This window comes from Sturnus vulgaris, chromosome 9, assembly GCF_052056855.1.
Source record: "Sturnus vulgaris isolate bStuVul1 chromosome 9, bStuVul1.hap1, whole genome shotgun sequence".
Lineage (NCBI taxonomy): Eukaryota > Metazoa > Chordata > Aves > Passeriformes > Sturnidae > Sturnus > Sturnus vulgaris.
Window position 1 is genome coordinate 15285139 of NC_142251.1, and position 20127 is coordinate 15305265.

Here is a 20127-nt window from a genome sequence, read left to right on the forward strand (position 1 = left end):
TTTGATCAGGCTTTTTAATTCAGTGAACCTCAGCTCATTTCCCACTTACTAAAGGCTGTGAAGCAACTTTGTAGCTGATGATATAAAAGCACCATGAAACAACTTCACAGGAATTCCATTCACGTCTATCTGAACTTTTAAAGTCACCTCAAATTGTATTCAGTTGGGCTCAGATGGAGAAGCTTGCTCTGTCTCTTGAAAGCTTCAGTACCTGCTAAGCCCTGAAAAGAAAGGTAAAATTGATCATATTTAACAGCATGAAGCAGTGAGCAATATTCATCTCTGACCTAAAATGTGTGAATCCAGACTCATTAGGCTGTCGTGACCTGGAACAATTCTGGCTTTTGGAATGCTGCAAATTGTGGGGGGGAAAAAAATCTCTTGCCTGCAGGCTAGTTCTAGGTGTTAAAAACTCTAGTTCTCAGGGGCTCAGCATGTTGCACGTCCATCTTAAGACAGATGTACATGTCACAGGTTTGTTATCAAACCTTCCTAGCCTTCTCTTAGCTCGGCTGGTGTTAGAGGCTAGAGTATCCACCCTACATTCATAACAATTATTTCCATGGCAGACAACACTGTAGGACAAAGGCAATAAAGGATTTTTGTAACTGTTACTGAAACATCTATAATTTGATGCCAGATGTTTTCATGGGGTTCTAAAAAAAAAAAAGTTGAGATTTTGTACTTAACGTTACTTATGTCTAGTCCTAGTCTATTAGAAACTGAAATCTAGATGATGTAAGATTTCAAAAAACTTATTCATGGAAGCATAAACGTGCACTTTAATATGTAGACTGCACTGCACAGCCTAAATAGCCTAACTGCTTTTCTTGCAGAGTTGTATCAACCAACCATGACATTTTGGGGTTTGTGGGTAAAGGAAGGAAAGGTGATATATATTTTGTATTTAGGAAGGATCTTTGCCAGGTAAAGAAACATTTATAGCTGAGGCTTTCCACTGAAAATATCTTGTCATTAATCTTGGAAAGATACAGTCAATGGGAGTGTGGTTTATTTCAGTAGCAGTAAAGGTAGTTCAACTGGATTCAAAGTCCCATATTAACAGCTTGTGCTATGGACAAAACCAGACAGCCAATGCAGTTTATGAAACACCATTGTGGAACATTGTGCAGTGCTTTTCAGCTAGATTTGCCACCATTTTCATACGCAATAAATGCTTCCAATTTTGTAGTGCCAGAGCAGAGACTGAAACTTGTACACTGAAAAACTTATTAAGATTTACTATTAATATAAATATCTGTTATCTGGGAGTCCAAGAGCCAGTGTTTAGAGAAATAAGTACAGGTTACGAACCTCTTAAATTGTAGACCATGAGTTTTGCACAATTGAAGAAACAGCAGCAGGCCAATCTCGCCTCTTAAAATCTCCAATTGGTAGGTTATAACAAGTAGTAAATATTATGCTTCAGGACACTCTCAAGCCACTTGACCTTACAGAATGTTAGTTAGTGTGTTGTCTTTAGCTCTCAAACTTTCCTTTTTTTGTCTCTCTTGTCTCACTTCAGAATCTTTGTGGTTATCTGTTTCTTTGTATAACAGAAAAGATACTGTAAATGTGCAGAGAACACTGTCCTTTAATTCACAGCCTCAGAAATGGCCTATCTCTGTCAGACAGCTCAGGCAGTACAAATTTATCATCCTCTCTTTATTATCCAATTCACTAGTTTTGGAATAACTTTCAGTTACATGCTTTGATGTTAAAATATTCTGTTCTTCTAGTAAAGCCAAGCTCTATCAGAATTTGCATGTCCCACTTAATTTGATCACACACTCTGGTTTGGGGCATATGTCTCATTTTGTTTTTTGAAATGTAAAGCTATTCCTATTTTTGTGGAGTTTGCCAGTAACTGCTCTATCAGCCCTCATTTAATGGCTACTTCATGCTTTAGTGTGAAAGTTTCACTGAAATGTTAGGCTCAAGATGACTATTCAGAATAGCAAACTATAGATCTGATTTACATTACATGCATTTATAACATTTCAGGATTACTTGTGCATTGCATTTTGGGATGGAGCAGCAAATCAACAGTCGGATTCATTTCTTATGTCCCAGTAAAATAGGTCTAAGAACATACTGTAGATCTGGTACACTTTTATTTGAGGGACTGAATACCCATCAGACAATTCTATCAAATACACACTTGTGTTTCTACTGAAAGAATTCTTCATTCTTTTCCAATTACAAATAAAATGGACTGACAAAAATGTAAATATTTGCCTTGCTGATATTTTTGTGGTAGCTTTCCTTGAACTGTCCTTCTGATTGTTGTGTTGTGCTTTTGTTTAGTTTCTGATAATTAAATTCTAATGATCTAAAATCAATCGTCTATATGCTGCAGAAAAGTCTATTTTAGGTGGCACAAATTTTTTTATAATAATCAAAATAGACTTTTTCTAATGCATTACAAGATTAAAAGCCGGTAAACACACCGTGTATGGGGAAATGTAATGAGCCGTACAGAAACACTTTCTGTTGCCCACTTCCACAGGTCCGATTTGTGAAGAATGTGACTTCCTGGAAGGAGATGAAGCCGGGCTTTTACCATGGCCATGTCTCGTACCTGGACTTCGCCAAGTACGTTCGGGTGGCGGCGCCTGCGGAGCGCGGCTGGGCTCCGGCCGGGCTGCCGGCGCCCTCTAGCGCTCGGGCCTGGCAACTGCAGCGTGCGGAAAGGCCGCCCGCGTCTGGGGGGGATCTTCACCCTTTCTTGCGTGATAAAATCTAGCCGGGTCTCAGTCAGAAAAAACAACATATGTGCTGGGATTACTACTCCTTGTCTAAGTTCGGAGCTTGTTTTGCTGAAAATCATGGCTTTTCTCTGAAACACTGGCAGTTCTGTTTTAGGATTGGCTTCCCATTTGGGGAAGTTTAACATACCTGTTCCCAAAAGTGCTTCGTATAAAGAGTAACGGCACCTGCTCTTAAGTTATGTAATTCTTCTCTACCTTACTATCCCTTTACACTTTATCAAAATATGAAAAGTTATATTTTGAAGTAGTTTTCTGGTGTATGATTGTTTGACTTGCTAGAAAAAACATTGAAATAATTCTTGTGGAGTTAAATGCTGCTTCTTCTAAAATTAAATAAAATATCATAAAAATCCTCCCACTGACTTCAAAGATTCAGGATCATATCTTTATTCCCACTATCATATGTTTCTTTTCTTGTCTTATTTTTGCTTCGGGATCTAAAGCTGCGATCCTCAGTAGCTCAGTCTTAGGAACCTCCCCTTGAACTGACAAGTCAGTTTTGCTTAAGATGCTTACTAGGCAGTGGTTCATATTGCAGTTGGAGCATGTGAAAAATGATTTAAAATTGGAAGTGGAGTTTTCAGATCTCATTACATTTGACTGCACAAATGATAGTGCAGTCGACAAAAATCTGCTACTTTTACCTCTTGCTGACGGTCACTCCTCAGTGTTTTTATGTTTCTGTGCATTAAAGTATTTATTTAAATTCTTTTTTGTGTGTAGTAATTACTTTCGTATAGTCATTTCTTTTAATTATTCATTCCGTCATGTACGCTGATTTTTAATTTGAGCTTTTTATTGCAAAAATGAGATGGGGAAGTGAGAAGTACGTTATCAGAAAATGCTAAAAGCTACAGGAGTAGCTGAAAATGACCAGTAGCACCAAGTTTACAAAAAGTAACAGGCAAAAGAAGTTACGTACAAATCAGTTAATCAAATGAAATATATCAAAATTCATTAGTGTACTTTATGCCAATTAAATTAAAATGCTTCAACATTAATAAACGCTTGAACTGAGTAACAGCTTTCTGGTGTAGCAAAGCTGAATGTTATTTTATACGTTAGTTCATGAAGCTGAAAACACGTTCAGATACTGGAACTCCTAAAACTAAAATATTTTACATCTAGAAAGCATCTAAGCAACTTTACAGATTTCTTTCATCTACATCTTCCCTCTGGGACTGTGTTATCCTTGTCTTTGTTGTTTGTTATCCTTTCACCTGAGTGATTTTTTTTATTTTTTTTTCCCCCACAACAGCTTGCTTTCTCATACTTTGAGTTTTCATTATTAGAATAATATCTTGAATACGCTGGTTGTGCTTGGCAAGGCCCACACCTTTAAGGCTGTGAGGTATGTTCTTGTAATGAACATTCTTGTAGTTAAAAAGTGTAAAATATTTCAGAAGAGTCAATGCTTCCGTATACATGGACACCAGACTTAGGTCCACTGTGAAATATCGGAAGTACCTCTTAAAATATGCTGAAAATTAAAGTACTAGATTCCATTGATAACGCACAGTATTGAGGGCAGGTTATTGTAATCTATCCATGTAGAAATTAAATTTTTTCCCTGTTTTTTGTCTTCTAAATTTTTTTTTCCACTCTTATTCCCTATTTTCTCTGGTAAGTAGTTGGGAAAAAAAGTTCTTTGATAATGCAATTGTCAATTCATTATCATTATTATTAGAGTTACAGTAATAACTTATGTTACTAGTAGGCTTATGTTACTGTAACTGAAACTATTTCTGCAAGCTCGTATGCAAATGCAGGCGATTGTACAATCCAGCACAAGCGTTTCTAAGGACTTGGACGTTTTCATTTAACCCACGGATATGTGCTGTTCATTGGCTGGGGCTGCTGCTGTACGGAAATGGTTTGTTACGGCTTCCCCAGCATTGCTGTAATCTGTGGAAGGGACACGTGCATGTCCCTTCAGTGGACCTTAAAGAGGGTGCAGTTCAAAGCCTGGACTTTGCATCAGAATGGCTGAAACATTCACACCCTCCACTCAGCAGACTCCGGGACGTCAGGGCTGGCATGCAGACAGATGTCAGCAATTCTGCCTTTGAGTGCTTCAGTCTGACTCATTGGTACTCTACTGGCAGCATTGGACAATCAATTGCTCTTTCTGTAGTCTTTAACAACTTCTCTGTCTATAGTGCTTGTTTTTGGCAAAAGCAATGCCTGTTAATTGTTGTTTTTTTTCCCTAACTTCCTCCTTTCTGCTGCTTTTGCTACATTTCTGTTCTTCAGCTTTTCAATGTTCTTCATATGCACAGTACCTAGTAGTAAAATTTACCCCTTTAAAAATCATAGTACTGCATCTTAAGACTGAGTGCTCTGTTTAGCCAAGCTAGGAAGGCATGAATGGCCCTCTTTCCATGCAGAACTCTTTCCCACTTCGAATACGAACATAAAGAGAACTTTTTTTTCCAGCTTCTGGCTTTATTTCAGAGCACTTGACACACTTTTGTGTGACACACTTGACTATCACAATTTCCATTGTGATATAAACTCCTTAATATTTGGATACCATAATTATTTACCACAGCATGTCTCAAATGGAAAAGAAAAAGCTGAGTAATGTATTATAAAAGATGACTTGAACACAGATCGCTGAAAAGGTGGTGTTTTCACAAAACAGTTTGGTGGTTTAAATTTCTCTCCTGTGTCGTATGAGCTTACCACGTCATTTAATCAGGCTTCTGTTTGTACTGGAGTACATCAAAATTTGCTTAGGGTAAATATCTAAGGAATAATTTAATATCTTTAGATAGTGAAGTTAATATGGTTACTGATACTATCTTAGGCTTATATTTAATAAGCATAGCTGTATGCATTTAACCCAGGCAGTGGATGGGCTCTGAGCTCTGTCTTCCTGCTGTTAATGTCTCTGACAACTGGAGACCTGCCAGGAAAACCACTCATAGCATTGCAAAGCCCAGTTCACAAGGGCAGGAACTCAATAGCAAACTTCCTTGTACTTATTATAAACATGTATGTAGCTGCTAAACTAGTTAAGGCATTTGTAGAGTCAAGATGATTGTGTAAACGTTTTTAATATCTATTTTGTGACAATAAGTCTATTTTGTTTGTTTCTTTAATAATAAACCCTTTAAATCATAATCTTGGGCAGGCTGAAATTGAACTTACTTACTTACTTTCACATCCATGTAATGCACTGGATATGAGGATGAAAAGAAATGATCATTTAACTTCCTCTCAGTATCATATATTCTGTGTATAGATTTCAGGTATAGCAATAAAGGCAGACTTTTTGCATATTAGATGAGAAGCTTTGATTTGTCCATTGAAAGATGTTTTTTCCTCTTTTACTTTAGATTTGGTGTTAAAAAGAAACCAATTTACATAAATGTCATAAGAGATCCTATAGAACGCCTAGTTTCTTATTATTACTTTCTGCGCTTTGGAGATGATTACAGACCAGGGCTACGGAGGCGAAAACAGGGGGACAAAAAGGTAAAGTACACCCAATAATATGTGCTGAACTTACTACAATTAATGTGAAAACAATTTTTAAATGCTCTGATGAAAGCCAAATCATTCTTTTATCAGCCTTCGTGATAATGGTGGATTTTTAAGTTATAGTCTTCATTTCCTGTCCATACTGGAGCAGAGCATGATATTAGTAATTCTTTGTATCCTTGTAAATTCACTGTACATTGCAATTTGTTTAGAAAATTAAATAAAATATTTTTTAAATTGTTATTATGTATCCTGAATTAGAAAATTAGGCTTATCCTCCTATGTAGGAAGGCTACATCTTGAGGACTGGGACACATTTTCGCAGCAAAAGCTGTAGAACTGCTGATGCTTTGGCTTTGTCGTTTATTTTCATGTAATTAGCAATCTAATTTAGTCTGTTTTTAAAAAACGTAAGTATTGCAATGTCTTTGGAAACTGTGGAGTATCATACGTAAATTTCTGTGCTTCCTCCTTTTGTCTGTAGACAAGTTCAGGTTAGCACATTCAAACATTGACTACTAATACAATTTTAGGATGGCAACATCATTCAGGTGTCATAATGGATTTGTTCCACTGTCATGATTTGCAGTATGATGTTTTTCAGGCATGTTGGTTTGGATTTTTCTTATATTGGGAAGAAAAGCAGGGTATTAAATACACGAGTATGGTTTACTGTAGCGAGAACAGTGTGGAATCCTATAAAATGTAATGAATTTTTATACTTTACAGAGCCAAACACTTGATACAGTTCCAGTGACGATATTTTCTTCATCTGATGTTTTTCTGTGACGTTGACAATCTCGTGTAGTGTTGTGTGCGTACTAAGAGACATAGAAAAAATGAGCAGAAGTCACACTAAATACAGCTTAGCCTATAAACACCATAACAACTAATAAACATGAGTAATCATTTTGTGCTGCCCATCCAAATAGTGCTTTTTAAGTATTGGGAGCAAACCATTCCTCTTTTCTTTCCAGCTGGGAACTAACTGCTCCTCTGTTATTTAGGGTTTAGCGCCATCTTCAGCCGCTGCATTTCAGTTTGTCCAGGTATCCTGCAGCACAGCAGCATAGAAAGAGGAGAGCTTCAAGAATAAATTGAAATTAAACTTTGAAATTTTCTTTATAGAACTGGCTAAACAGATGAACAGGTGATGTGATTTGATATCACTAAGACATTTTTAGAAAGAGAGATAGCATCTCATCTTTTGTAGCCTGTCTTCCTCTTCCCTGCTGGAGATCAGTCACTTGGAAAGCTGAGCATGCTATCAAGTCTGAGCTGTTTCTAGGACATAAAACTTACTAAAAAGAGTGAAATTTATCAGTGTTTATTTTAATTTTGAATTATAATCCAAACAACCTGGTTAGGTAGTCACTGGGAAACATGCCAAAAATCCTTAGTGTTGCTGCTTGGTAAGACTCACTGTAAGCTTTGATTTGCTGGGAAAAAGGTCAAATGCATTCTTGTTTATAATGCTTAAAATGCATTGCATTATTAATTTTATGTTTTCTTTTGAAGACGCTTTTTGCATTTTGTCACTATGAATCCACTTTATTTAGGTCTGAGAGACTTAGTTGTTATACAGATTTAACATGTTCTGTAAGCATGTCAAGTTCATTTGAAGTGAAATAGATTTACTATATCAAGCTTCTGGCTTCTTTCATGTAAATCACGTAGTACTATTCTTCTAAAGTGTCCCTGGGGAACTGTCAGTGTATAAATGATGCAAGTTTTGCATACATTAGTTATAAAATTCAGTAAGCTCAGAAATGGATTGAGCCAATTGCAGTGTCTTTATTCTAGTATGTGTTACAGTAGATTCATGAAAAGCTCTTCAAATGAAAAGTAAGGAAGGCCAGCCAGTGGAATCAATTGTTCCTTTATTAGTGGAAAGGAATCTCAATGTACTTTATACTCTTGTCCCCTTCTAGTCCATACCTCAGCATTTATATAGAAGAATTCTTAACTAGTTTGTTTTCTGGATCCCTGTGTCATAGACACAAGTCATAGATAGCTTGGCTCCAAATGTAGAGTCTGTAGGGGCAAGGGTTTTTTACAATAAAATCTCTGGACGGAGCAGCCAAGGTAGGTGCATAAGAGGAAGTGTGGAAGGAAGTCTGTCCTATTTCAGCTTACTTAGAAATCGGCTTGCTTCCTTTTGCTTATTAACTGTAAAATAACCTGCAGGTATAAGCAAAGAAATCTTTCTTTGCACAGACACCAGTTCATTTTTAGCATAAACATTCATAATTTAAGAGATGTATTTAACAATGGATCAGTGCAGAATTTCCCTAGAGAACTATGCTAGGGCAAGCATACCAATGTCTTGTTTTCCTACTTAAGCTGCATTTTTATCTATGATGTGTGATATGTACAAGCTATTCTAAACTCAGAGTTCAATATGAATCAAGGCACCACAGTTTACTCCCTGCTTTGGCATAGTGTCAATAGTTTTTTCAGATTATCTCATAAACTTCACCTCAAAATAGAAGCAAATTGTGTTGTCTTTTTTCTTAACCCCAAATAATTACACAAATGCGTTTTTACATGGTTGCTTTGAACAGAAACTTGTAATTATGCTGAAGAAACAATCTAAAAAATTGTCTCTGTGATGTTTTTTAATATATCCTAGATACAGGCCTTACATCTTGATTAGAAATATCATAAGTACTTCCTTTATGGTGACACAGTAAAGCATTTACAAATTCCTTCCAGTGCTAATGGAGTTCCTATTGTAACTCTGTTACTACAGCTGTGTATGCTCATAGAGAGCAATATTGTATGGAATATTCTGTTAGGCCCTGAACAACTTCTTTTCATTTCTTCTGATTGCCAAAACAATATTAGCCTCTGAAATGGCAGTTATTTGTCATAATTAAAATGTAATAGAACCTTGTTTAATCTAAAACACAAAATGCACAATGTTCTGTGTTACAAAGATCCAACTGTTGCAGGATTGCACAATTCCTGATGGCATTTGATGCTGTATCTTTAGTGACTTCTTTTATATGGGAAAACAGTTATACTAACTGACTGGCTATTTTTGCTAGTTTTGACAAAAAGTCTTTGCTAAAGTTATATCAAAGCTGTATCAGTTTATCAGGTAAGATCAATTGTTCATTAGCTGTAACCATAAAAGATTGTCCAAGCACTATTTAGTTGAGACAATAGATCATCCTAATAACACTGTGAAAGCAAGGCTTGAATTTTTTTTTCTAGAAAATCATATATGTGTTTTTCTATCCCTACTACATTTAGCAACTAATCAGTTTGAGATGTTTGATACATATATGAGATTTTAAAGCTCAGCTCAATTTTGTCTTTGTTCCAGACCTTTGATGAATGTGTGGCAGCTGGAGGTTCCGACTGTGCTCCAGAGAAACTTTGGCTTCAAATTCCATTCTTCTGTGGCCACAGCTCAGAATGCTGGTAGGGACATAAATGTAGCTTGTTTTTCAAGTACATCAGTGCTGAAATATAACCTTGAACAAATTTTTCAATATGTAGTCCAGTTGACAAAAGTGTGGGGGACTGGGCAGAGTGAAGCAGTGGATTCTTCAGTAATGTGTTTTCTGTTGAATGGATTTACTGAAAAAGTTTTGCAGTTCTTTAAACTAGCAGTAAGTTACAATACTGTATCAGTGGTGCTGTGAGGGAAAACATATGTTTTCAATTTTAAAAATAATTTTTGTAGATTTAGAGTCTTGACATTTTTCTCTTATGTCAGATTACAGTATCCTTCTTTTGGAATGGAGATGTTTTAGTTCAAACTCCTAAAGTTCCTGGGGAGTACACAATAATTGACATCAGGATAAATTTATCTTTTTAAATCTTTACCAGATATCCAGTAGTCAATGCTACTTAGCAGAAACAGAAACAAAAGCATATAGTGTCCATCTGTCAATGCAACATATTTTATAACAATGGAAAAGACTTTTAAAAACTCTTTAGGAGAAAAAAAAAAGCAAAAATACCCGTAGATTATTTGAAAGATTCTGAGTGGTATCAAGGGCAATTATTTGTCAAAGGTATTGTTCATTCAAACACAAGCAAATACATGGGAGCTCCTCTTTCAGTGCCTGTTGTTCAGACCTGTCTTCTCTCTGGCCATGTGGAGAAGCAGCGAAAGAAAAAAGGTGCAAAAGGGAAGGCGTGTTCTTGCCAGATTTCAGGTATCTAATGTGAAAGTGGAGACAGAGTATTAATACTGAGACAATGTAAATCCTCAAAAAATTGCTTGAATTGAGGCATTAAGCATATCTGCATACACACCCCCCAGGTATTTTTGTTGAGACTCTTTTCTAAGTAGAGGAGTCACATTTTTAGGTAAGAACACAGATGAGAGAAACGGGAAAGGGAAATGAAGTTAGGAACAGTTATAACTTGGAATATACAAATGTCCTGTTGTGAAGTAATCTCCATCTAGGGACCAAGGATTGTTGGCTGACATCAGAACTTGCTATAATTGTTCTATGTCATTTTAGGAATGTGGGAAGCAGATGGGCTTTGGAACAAGCCAAATACAATCTGATTAATGAATACTTCCTAGTGGGAGTTACTGAAGAGCTTGAAGACTTTATCATGTTATTGGAGGCAGCTTTGCCCCGGTTCTTCAGGGGTGCCACAGAACTGTACCGGACAGGTATTTAAATACTTTGTTTCCATGGATTTTTCATCCACTTACTGCCTTTTTTAGTGGGAATTCTTTAGATCTACATAAATAGTTTTGAGCCTCTGCCAGGTTTGTCTCTCAGCTGGATGATGCTCCTATAAAGCATCTCTCTTTCTCTCTCTCTCTTTCCTCTCTCTCTTTCTCTCTCTCTTTCTCTCTCTCTCTCTCTCTCTCTCTCTCTCCTTCCATGTCTCGGGGTTAGGTGGTCCAAGTATCCTTCTGCCTTACACAACTTGTAAATATTTAAGGTTGAGGTAAAGGCAGGTGTGTAGGTATACTGCATGTAACATTGTCATGTGTTTGCAACAGAATATTTTTGTAAGGTTCTGCAGTGGCTTCAGTTTTGTAAAGTGGCTAATGTGGCAGACTTCCATTTCCTCAGAAGCCCTGCTGGAATTAACTGTGCTCAATGCAGCCTGGTTGGCTGAGCAGTAAAGCCTAAGGGATGCAGAGACCCAAGTAGATGTTTATCTCCCTGGGCTCCTAGCTACAACAAGTAGCTCAGTTTCTAGGAGCTGGCCATGCAATTTATGATGAAGAAAAGATCTATCTTAACAGGGCTTCCTCTGCAAATAGAGGGAAAAAATGATCTGATGTATGGAGCCTAGATATGTAGTATTAACAAGTTAATTACAAAGCGACAGCACTCCGTGGGGAAAATCTGGTCATCATTTTGGTCGTCTTTGTCTTAGAAACTCTGTGCAACAGGGATGTGGCTTATGTATAATTTATGATAAGACTATACTATCCTATTTAGATTGGAGAATAATGGTTTAAATGCTATTAGTAGAGATTATATTTTGATTAGAAATAGTTGAAATCACATGAAAACAAGATTTTTTTTTTTTTTTTCTCTTTTATGGAGAGCTACAGAGAGCTACACAAGAACAGGGGGAATTTTGGTAGTCTGAGTTGAATATAACCCTCCCTGGAGGTATTTAAAAGAAGTGGTGGAGGTATTTAAAAAACGTGTAGGTTTGGCACTCGGGGACATGGCTGAATGGGACTTGGCGATGTTAGGTTTGTGGTTGGACTCAATGACCTTAAAAGTCTTTTCCAACCTAAATGTTTCTCTGATTCTATGAAAGAAATCTCTCTGCAGTTTCTAAAATTTTTAACATTTGATACCAGATTAACATCTAAATAATTAATTTTGAAAGACCAGTTTTGCTCCAGGTAGATTATATGGAGTAATCTTATTTCTTAAATGAATGTTGATTCCCTAGGTTTATTAGACCAAACAGGAAGAATTGAAAGAATGGATGCAAAATTCATAAACATTTAGTTAGAGAGGCTGCAGTTTTCCAACTCCGCATGTTGTGTTAATAAATTTTGGATTAAACACTGCTCCTTCTAATGCAGTTTATCAACACTGAGAGTATAAAAATTCTGTAAATAACAAAGGACTGTAAACATTTTTTGAGCACATTAACTTGAAAGTGAAGTTATTGCTTTCATTTTGCATTTAGGAAAGAAGTCGCATCTTAGGAAAACAACTGAGAAAAAACTTCCCACAAAAGAAACTATTGCCAAGCTACAGCAGTCTGAAATCTGGAAAATGGAGAATGAGTTCTATGAATTTGCACTGGAGCAATTTCAGTTTGTCAGAGCACATGCAGTTCGGGAAAAAGATGGAGAATTGTATATTCTGGCTCAGAACTTTTTCTATGAAAAGATTTACCCTAAATCAAACTAAGAATGCTATACTGTTAGATTTATGGACCTAAATCTTTGGTCACATCATCATCTTAGTCCTCAGCCATGGAAACTAGATTGCTTGTAGACCTCCAAGACATTTCTTTATATGAGGAAAGTGGGTTGTGGATCACCTCCAGGGCTTTGGATATAGCTGTGTTGGTAATCCAGAAGCAAAGGCTTCATTTCTTATATCTAATACTTTCAATGGGAGTCAATATCCTTAACCTGAAGAAATCGACACTGTAATTCAGAGCAATTAATCCACGGCAGTTCTATTTGAAAATACAAACAATCAAAAAACCACTTCTGTTGATGCTCTTTTTAATTTTCAGAGCAATTTATTTTCATTTATACTTCTGTGAAGAGGAAATAATTTCCCCCAGCTTTCAAAATGGAAATTTTGGTTGTATACAGTATGAGTAGTCCTAATAACTGGTTGACATCTGTTCTTTGTTTTTGTGTATCATGTCACATGATATTAATTGGGATGGCTAATCATGTTCTGCTGAGAAATGCTGCTGCTGCTGGAATTGCCCATATTTATAAATGTGGTTTTATTAAAAAATTAAAACTACTCATTAGTGTTAAAATGTCATTTTCACATTAATATTGTAAAAAGTTAAACAGAGCGATGGGGTTTTTCTTTTCATTTTTTTTTAATCATCACCACTGACTGAAGTTGGGAAAACTACAAAGAAATTTGGTATTGTCTGCAGTTCTAGTTGATCCTTACACAGTGGTATAAAAATTGTAAATTCTTAAGTAAGTTTCTCCATGGATTCTTTGTAATAATTGTAAACTGAGGTATTGGTGAATCCATATTATGACTCTACTAGTGAGCTGTGGTATGGCTAGGGTTTTCCTACTACTTCAATACTTTTATCTGTAGAATATTTTTACTGAGGTGCTTTATAACGTGTTTTAAAGCATTGCATTTACAAAAGGAGTAAAATGCTGTAAATACTGCTTATTTTATGTACTTGGACCAAAAGGTTTAAAGTAACTAGTTTAAAGTGGGGTTTTTTGCACCGGTTCTGTTATGTGTGAAGTGAAAAACATCACATTTACTTCCTGGTTGCGTTAACTGTTGGACATTGCTGCAACACACTTCAGTGACCTCTCTCACTTCAATACCAGAATGTTTTCCAGGGATTCTCCTTACACCAATGTAGTCTTCATCCTTTTATTAGGGTAAGAGAACAAGAAGAAAAATGTCATGTGCAGTCTGGCTGGGAAAGATGCAGTGAACTTGATTGACATAATTATATTTCTGTAACTGCCTTACGTGACTGTTGTAAATTTGTGAGTTGCCATTATTAACAATGTGAAACACCTGGCAGATGAAGTCAATTGAAATTTTAGAACAGATGTTTGGGGCCACTGCATCATAGCAAATGACAGTGGAGCACTGCAAGAATTTTTCCTATTGAATTTTCTTAAAGATACGAGTATTTACACAACTTACACCTGCCTTTTTTTAAAAGTGCTTTTCATAGGATTTGATTGGGAAGGCATTGAGGAGAAAAGAATGAAAAGAAAAGAATGGTGGGAAAGGTTTAAATTCTTAAGGTATGATGCTGAAGGTTTAGTTTAAAATTACCAAGTGGAGTTTTTTTAACCAACTTGTTCTTGTAATGAAAACAAAGGAAATGGAAAATGGTCTGTGAACTGGATGTCTGCAGCCAAAAGCAACAGCCCAATTACAAAGAGGATAATGAGAGACTATCAAGTACATCTTTCAGTTTCTTTGTTTTCTTAGATTTTTCCCTTCTGATTTTAAAAATAGATCTCCCTTTGTTCTTCCCAAATAATCAGGGAAGTTCCTTCTCATAAGTTACCATTTATATAGCATGAACCATGCTAAAACTTCCTGTTCTAGTTCTTGTCTGTTGACATCAATAATAATGCCAACATGTTTGGATATAGGATGTGTTGGGTCACACATGAAGACATGTTTCCTAGCTCATGAAAGGAACTGAGGAGTCATACACAAAAAGTAGTTAATGGAGATCTAAAAGTTTTCATTGAAAAGCAGACACTTTTTTTTTTAAGTAACATAAATATTTATAATCCCAGGAAAGATTTCCGCTCAGTGATAGCTTTGTTAGATGGGTTTTTTTTTACTATGTTGTTCTCTTTCAGAATAATTCAGATAAGTTTACCTTCTTCAGTCTTCTTCAGAATTTTCAGCAGAGTACCTCTAAGAGAACTGAAGAGCTTGCTAAGTGAAAATGTAAAATATTCATCTAAGTAATGAAATAGGTATGTAGACAAATGCTTCTCTATTGACGAGAAAACAATAGACAAAACTTCTACTGATTTCAGTAGGGTCTACAGAAACTTCTTCTATTCTTTAAGCAGTTTTGAAAGTTATGTTTCTTTTTTTTTCTTCCAGGATTTAGAATTTCTTAATTACGAGTCTCCAATAACAAAGCCAATAGAACAATGCAAATTTTTTACTTTTAAAAGGGCAATATATTTTTCATAGTTCATGTAAGATAACATATTTTATTTAATCAGATATCACTTCATGTTCTTTGCTGTGAATTCTCAAGGTTGAGATAAGAATTTTAGGAATATTTTTTAGAAATGCTAGCAACAATTGGAGTGGTACTTATTCCAGATGTACTCAGAAAATGTGATCATCTGTAGAACACAGGAGGAACTAAGACTGTCTGCTTTTATGTGTAGTGTATCCATTAAAGTCAACTGTGAACTTAGAATAATTTGAATTTAGAACTATCAACTTGGATTTCCTAAAAGACAGTTTGGGAAAAATAACTTTACAGATTTTAAATAATCTATTCTATTCTTCTGTTTGAAAATAAAAACAATCCAAGTTGTTGCCATTAAAAATATTCTACGATATATAACTATGATTTATCTCATTTTCCCTTAATGACTCATACAGGAAAGCAGCAATATGTGAATTTGTTTTTGCAGGTTGTATGATCAGTAAACTACTATGCAGCCTCCTGAACACATCTTTTAACTGAAGTCACTGTATCCTCTGTAGAGGAGTGAGATTGGCTTTTTGCAGGGCTAAGTTCATTTGAACAGTGTTGAAATGCTCATATATCTACATACAGTTGAAAGTAGATTTTGTGATACTGTTCTGTACTTTTTGTACAAAAGTATGCCCAGATTTTGTGCCAAACTCTAGCCCTGTTGAAATGCTTGATGTCAGCACGAGGTCCTGCTGTGCTGGTGACTGCACAGCCATACCCAGAGCATGCCCAGGGCACTTGTGATACTCTGGGCTGTGCTGGTGGGACAGCAGCAGTGGTTTTAGCTCCTTCCCTTAATAATTCTGCAGCTACACAACAAGAATTTCACATTTTTATTCTTAGTGCATCTACAAGCAGACCCAAGGCTAGGGTGCTGAATGTCCTCTGTGCACATTCCTGCTTGTTCTGGGTGGATTTTCTAGCAGTCTTTTATTGGTATGCTGATCATGGCTTCATTTTCAAACACACATTAAAATTTATAGCTATACAATATGTGAGATGGAGAACCAGCCCATCCTGGTCATTTGAAATGCCTTTTCTGGGTATTTAGTTTTTCTGAAGATACCTAGCTATTTTTACATTACAGGAATAAACTTGCTTATTGATGATCTCACAGTAATTCTATCTTACATTGGGAAAAATTCAGTTATTTTCTTTTACACTTCTGTTAAAATTTTCCATTAAGCTTACCTGGCTTAATGTGCATGTGTATACTTAGAGGTGTATGTGACAAAAAGGTGTGTGGATGATACTGTCTGAACCATGCTGCTTAAGCAGTCAATGGGAAAGCCTAATTGAAGTGCACTGCCAATCTAGCTCTTCAAAATTAGAGCATATTTTATGACTACTAGAGATTAAAATTTAAGAAAGTTTAAGGCTGCTTAGTTGGATGGATGCTTCCTTTACTGTAAGCCTATGCAACTGTGTAACCTTTGCAGCAGTATTTATAGAAAGAGCCTCTCTTCCTGAGACTTTTCTGGAGCATAATTATAAATGTTCGTACACTTGCACTGTCTGATACTTACATCAGCAGCTTTCCGTAGCTTCTGCAAAAGAGACAGGTTTGTGAGCATTTCTAAAGCAGTACTGAATGTAATTTTGAAAAACATGGATTGTGCTTCATGACCTTTTTCTTTTTAAACACACACACAGCTAAATAGTGCCTTTTTTCCTCACAATCCATGTTGAAGATGCTTGCTCCCACTCACCCTCCGTAAATTGATTCATTTGTGCAATACTATTCCAACTTGAAACAATTTTGTCACAGCTGTTTGAGAAATTATCTCCATTTTTCCTCACTGTGCTGCCAGCTTTCTGTTGTTTAAGTGTTTCAGTTGATTACCTAATGCAAATGCTATAAAATAAAACACCCATTGGGAAGGGGAAAGAAAAGAAGTCTGGTGTCCTGTCTTAATATTTGCATGTCACATTCACATGGAATGCTTTTTTTCTGGAGCATGTTGTTATACAGTATTGTGAACTTTGTTGGCAGCTGTTGTGATTTTGGAGGGGAGAGACAAGCTGGAGTGTAGCTCGTCTGTAATAATTTCCTACAGCTATAACCAAATATATTTAGAGGCCCTTAGAACTTGCATGGACTTTGTGACCAGATATGTTTAAAGTTTGCAGGGGGTATACACTGTGCTGAAGGTGTCAATGAAAAGTTCTTAATATTAAAGCCAAGATTTGTAAGAACAGAAAACTGGCATTAAAACGGTGGATTGATACCCTTGTGCTTCCCTGCCTAAGGAAACAAATGATGAACCCATTGCTGTGGTACAGGAAGACCCTCAGTTACTGCAGTGCTGAGAGTGGTGTAAGAGCTTGAGTAGACCAGAAATATTTGCATTTGTAAGCAACGACTTACAGCAAGAAAATACAGTGAGCATTGGCATGCTGCTGTTTAGGATTTCTGAGGCATACTATAACCACTGCCCTATAAACATCCCTGGCTGTGTGCTAGGGAGCTGAACATCATCTGACCCTGCCAAGTTTCTTAATGCAGTAGTTCCTAAATATGTAGTTATCAGCCTTGACGATTATGAACCATCATGCAATTACTCAGCAGCTTCAACTTGAGGATTTTGATGGCTTTTAAATCCCCCTTTTGTTGAAAATAGACTTTTCCTAGCTCTTGTGAATGGAAGTGATAGGTGTAATTGTGCACAGGAAACAAAGGCTCTCTGTTTTTATCAGCCGGGGGAAGTGGAGGAAAAAAGTGCCTATATAGAGGACTTCCTAAGGTCACTGTACCTGTCTCTGAAATGATGTAGTAAATAGAATGGCAGCCAGAAAAAGTTGCAATGCAACAAAAAGCTTTATTTAAAATGACAGTAGCTCCTCCTCTGAAATTAATGACTATAGTGCATGTGGTAGGTATTGGTTGAATCATTTTTTAACCAATGCTGCCATTTGCCCATGTAATTAATCTCAGCAGTTGGAATTTGTGGGAGGGGAGCAAGAAAAGGGAAAGGTGGTTTTTGTTCCAACCAATTTTGTTTTTCAGATCCTGTATTTTCATTTCATTTATTGTTTGCATCTTGAAATTGATTTCAGTATAATTTCCTTACTTTTTAATAAAATAAAAGAAGTTGCTAGTGAATGTCAAAGCAATACCCAGATGTTTTCTTGAAGCACAAGTCCCCTGCTATGACCTCCTCCCCCAGCTTCATTACCACATAACGCAGATGTGGTAACTTTCAATAAGAGCTAATTTAAAGGACTAATAATACTCTTTATTAAAAAAACCTCTACAAAGAACACCTGTGGCCTAAAAATGAAGGCTTTGAGACCTTTCACCTTGTCATAATAACCAACTGCATCCTCATAAAAATGGAAAATACTGTGATAAACATTCTCTGCCCATTTTCTGCACACTTATAAGGCTGATCCTGAATCTATTCTCACATTTGCTCCACATGGACATTAACCTTTTGTTATAAATATGATTGTCAAAATAATTGCACAGGGAATAATCTTCCTATTGAAAGAAATTAAAATCTGGGAACAAAATAAGTTAAAATAGTGATTCATGGGAATTGTGGTTATAGTTCAAGTATATAGGTATTGCATTCCTCTGTTTTAAGAAATTATTCACTACTGTGCTGTATACATTCATGTGTTATTTCAAACATAGTTTCAGTATTAATAATGAAAAACCTCCTTCAGTTTTGAAAAAGAAACAGACCTAATTTGGTGTGATAATTTGAATGCTCTGACTCTACTAGAACTCTGAGTTTGATGCAGCAGTTACTGGAAAATATTATAAACTGTCTCTTCACCAAAAAAAAAAGAGAAAAACTAGTGTAGAGAATAATGGCCTGGAGGGCCTAAAGGCACTATTATAGTCTTGACAATTATTGATTGTTGGTTTTAGCACAGAATTTGGAATCCTTAATCTCCTTTATTTAGAATTTAATAACTTTAAAAATGTTGTATGACTTGGAGAATTGGCAAGAGGAGAAGGAATGCTAGAGACTTGTGCAGTTACAGGCTGGCTTTGTCAAGACTGCCTCACAGCAGGGTGAAACAATGGATGTAAATACAGGCAAACATCGTGCAAAGCAGTCAGTATGGAAGGAGGGGGGTGTACTTATATCTGTGAAGACAGTCTGTAAAGAACAGAGGCACGGGCAGAAATATAAACCACTATATATTGCAGTAATTGCTTAAATTAACAGCTATGATGGCTATCTCTGGCCTAATTATCTGCTTTGGATTTTCAGTGCCTTCTCCTGACTGAATTAATGAACTCAAAGCTGCAGCCATCAAGGCTGCTGCTATTATAAGCAAGATCTGTACACTACCAAATGAAATGTCTCCTATTTATAACCCAGACCAAATACCTACTTCCCGCTCTTTGCTCCAGTACTATTTACAGTTAAGCTGTAGATCTGGAAAAGAAAATTACATTGACTGGGAGGCTCGTGTGCTCTGCATTTGAGGTCTTTGCTTCTTGAAGATAAAATAATAATTGCATAAAAGAAGTCAAATCCATAAAGTATCAGAGAAAGCAACTTAATATTCAGATTATGTGGAGCAAAAATGCTGCACTTTTTTTTGTGTCCATTCAAAATGAGTCCACTCGCTCAGGCAGATTTCAACGAGACATCTGTTAATACTAAAGGCTACTTTAGAGAGATGGTTGGAAACCTGAGTTTTACTTTCAGCAAAAATGGCTGTAAATGTTTTCCACAAAACTTTTCAACAAGGTTTTCGAGAGTTTTTTTCATAAGACGGAGAGTTTTCCCCTTAAAACAGAGCAAAACAGGAACATGTCAGTGCCCTCCCCACACCAGCAAACATTCTTTGTCAGTGTCCTTTTATTTTTTTATCCCCTAAGTGTGTGGAAAAATAATGTATGAGTGTGTTCAGTCTCTCCTTTTTCTCAGCTGGCTCTATGAGATAGTGTGCTAGTTTTTGTTGCTTCACAAGCCTTCAAAAGGGCAAGTCTTATCGTGCAGGTATTGTTGTGGGGCATGAGATCACACTC

General features: G+C 36.3%; 1 protein-coding gene across 1 annotated transcript in view; it reads left to right on the forward strand.

The window, feature by feature from the left end:
* Positions 1 to 13201, forward strand: part of HS2ST1 (heparan sulfate 2-O-sulfotransferase 1) — a 75527-nt gene extending 62326 nt beyond the window's left edge. Inside the window, exons 3-7 of the mRNA XM_014883892.2 lie at positions 2510 to 2595; positions 6113 to 6251; positions 9589 to 9686; positions 10742 to 10899; positions 12399 to 13201. Coding sequence (XP_014739378.1) covers positions 2510 to 2595; positions 6113 to 6251; positions 9589 to 9686; positions 10742 to 10899; positions 12399 to 12625 — 708 coding nt within the window. The 3' untranslated portion in view covers positions 12626 to 13201. The remainder of the gene's footprint in view (positions 1 to 2509; positions 2596 to 6112; positions 6252 to 9588; positions 9687 to 10741; positions 10900 to 12398) is intronic.
* Positions 13202 to 20127: the final 6926 nt, after the last annotated feature.